A 2,955-nucleotide genomic window follows, 5' to 3' on the forward strand; every position below is an offset into this window, starting at 1 on the left:
GTGCTACCGTTTACCTCAGGACTAATTGTTTAATTATTTGAAATCAACAATAATGTCAAGGACAATGTATAAATTGAATATTTAAACATATCCAGTAGCCGTATCATCTTTTAAATCCCACAAAAGTGTTGCATAATGGGGTTGTTTACTTGTTTTATCTGGGGATGAGAGAATGGGTGCGTAGGAGTGCCGTGGTCTGTGTTTGTGATAATAGAATATGTAGGAGGAGGGCACAAAAAAATTATTTACCGGGCTCTCCTATTACACACTTGTCTTAACTCTCAGTGCATGAGAAGCTTTTCTGTGGGCTTCTTTAAAGTCGGTGTTGTCTGTGTCCCATACATCTATACTTTGCTGTCCTAAAACATAATCCTAGTCCTCGAGCTACTTTTGGTACTGGCTGCATTCCATGTCTATAATACTCACTGATGCAACAAACCCAACTGGCGGCAGCAGTGTGGCAGCAGATTTTGGGCCTAGTGATATCCTGTCATTTTAGGCTCCTATGTCATTGTATGTTCTTATTTAGTTTTAGTGCCCTGTTCAGTCTTGGCCTTGGCGAGCATCAGAATCCTGCAGCCCTTGCTGCTTCATCCCTCTGTCCACAACACCTTCTTTATCAGCGCTCCGTTACATAAAAAATACAACATTCTCACCTGCTGTTTGCTTTTACAGAAGGTCTCCAGTTTGACATTTAATGTTCAAGAACTCCACATGCAGAAACTACAACATGCCATTTTCCTAGACAATGAATGGAGTCCAATCGGTGTAACAGATGAAATCACAGTTCTGCATGGTTAGCGGTTAGCCTGCCTCTTTGTCTTACAGTGCTAAATCATAAGCAACCCGCTATCTGAGTCAGTGTCAGACTGATATCCAGCATCAGTACTGGAGCGGTGCATTAGCTGATGTTTCCAGTCAACACAAAGCGCTCAGTCACCCCATCCTGATGTTGTCCTGGTGGCGTGTGTATACTCTATGACCTTGGCGTATCCTCCTCAACTCCCTCCACTCCTGCTCAGAGGGACCCTCTAACAAGGAGCCAGAGCTTCGCACCGACACCAGACAAAGCCTCGGCTACACCTGAGTCGGGACAGGCAGCAGGCTGCGTCCCCACATTGAACCAGCGGGACGTGATGTTTTACAATTCCCATGCCTTGACTGTGGAAGAAAATCAGCAGGGTGGTCACCTGATGGTCAGTCAGGCCAGCATGGGGCGCATGTGTTTGTTCCCCTCACAGCTGGCCGGGGGAAGCACATTATAGTGGGTATCAGAACCAGGACATCAGATGGCGAGTGGGCTGCCGACCAGCTGAGATCTGGTGACAGATGCCTGTTCACCCTTACTGGTTCTTCCTGGGGGGGGGCACCATAAAAGAGCTTTAAATGAGTTATCAATAACAAAGTGATGAGAGTCAGCGCCATACTTTATTTCCACACTCACTCTTGAACTCCCAGATCTCCACAGCAGGGTTCCTCAAGATATTTCGCCTCCTTGCTTCTTGGTTTTGGATGGTTTGGGGTTGTTGAGTCATGTGAAAATACTCAAACAATTTTGACAAATTTAGGTTCCTATTAAAGCTGAGTCATCTAATGAAGTCTGCTGACTAACAAAAAAAACAACCCTCCACCACAGGAATAATTCGAATACCAAACCTGTGTATTTCAGGTAGGATGACGTCCGCTTTCAAAGTGGATAAGAAGTAATTATTTTACGACAATACCAGATAAACAGCAATTACGAGGCACGTTTCTCATACCTTGATTTTTGTCATTACCGTATTTAATGAGACATCTGTGAGCATGTTTAGCATCTTTAAGCTCTTATTAGAAAATAATGTTCACCATTAAAGTCAAGACACAAACTCAAGCTCTATATTTTTACTGTCAAATAATTAATAAGACCACCAAATGCATCAAACACATTCATCCATTTAACTACACGACATGTGCTGCATGCATATTTATTAACATTAACGGGAAAGCAGATTTGATTGGCACATTTCAACATTTAAAATAAAGAAATAACAACCCTTGTGACATAAGGCAAATTTTCCAGTTTTTTTAGTGATATATATGTGTAAGGGAAAAAAAATGATAGTAAATGTAGGAAAGCCTACATACAGCAGTAGAAACGATGTAACAGAATGGAAGCTGAGCTCACTAAAACTTGTTGGGTGTTATAAAGTGAGCTGAGCTGCTGGTGACATGATCCTGTGCGTAGGTCCACCATGGAGGTTCTGTCAACAGGTCCGTTATCACCTGATTGTTTAGCTTGAACACAAACCATGCAAATCCAGCGCTGCCGACACAAGGCCACTTTTTTTTTTCTTAAATCTTGCTCACAAAAGCTGCTAATTAGTTTAAAGAATGAAAGAAGAAACCAAAAAAATACAATGGGTATGTGGAATGTGACAGACGCAAGAGGGCGAGAGGATGTGGATGGAACAAAGACGCCATCAAGAGCCAGAGCTGAGGTACTGCAGCCTCTCAACAGCAGAAGGTCCCTTTGACATCATGAGTCTTCTTCACTGTAAATGAAGACATAGTAGAACAGAGCGCTGACAGCCAGCAGAGCCACAGACAGAACCATGTTCCTCCGGTTCTCTCCTCTTAATATCTGCAGCTCCATGTCTACAAGAAGAAAACACAATAATATGAAGGCACATTCCGTTTCTTTTTTTTGCTGAACTGAAGGTTAAAGGAAAAAGAAGAGGATCAAAACCTCAACTCTCACAGGTGTGTATATAGACAAACAATTTTTCAGGTTTTCCCACTTGCAAAGGTCTGTAATTTTTAAATCACAGGTACTCTTCAACTGTAAGTGACAGAATCTAAAACAAAAATCCAGAAAAATCACATTGTATGATTTTCAAGTATTTGTATTTTATTGCATGACAGAAGTATTTGATACATCAGAAAAACAGAACTTAATATTTGGTACACAGACTTTGT

The 2,955-nt window shown here is 41.8% G+C and overlaps 1 protein-coding gene across 1 annotated transcript in view; it reads right to left on the bottom strand.

The window, feature by feature from the left end:
• Positions 1 to 1,950: 1,950 nt before the first annotated feature.
• ccdc167 (coiled-coil domain containing 167) overlaps positions 1,951 to 2,955 on the bottom strand; it is a 3,587-nt gene continuing 2,582 nt past the window's right edge. The window contains exon 4 of the mRNA XM_086189597.1: positions 1,951 to 2,634. Coding sequence (XP_086045723.1) covers positions 2,516 to 2,634 — 119 coding nt within the window. The 3' untranslated portion in view covers positions 1,951 to 2,515. The remainder of the gene's footprint in view (positions 2,635 to 2,955) is intronic.

The sequence above is a fragment of the Aulostomus chinensis genome, chromosome 20, assembly GCF_037954235.1.
Source record: "Aulostomus chinensis isolate RoL2024-O1b breed Wild chromosome 20, RoL_Achi_v1.0, whole genome shotgun sequence".
NCBI lineage: Eukaryota > Metazoa > Chordata > Actinopteri > Syngnathiformes > Aulostomidae > Aulostomus > Aulostomus chinensis.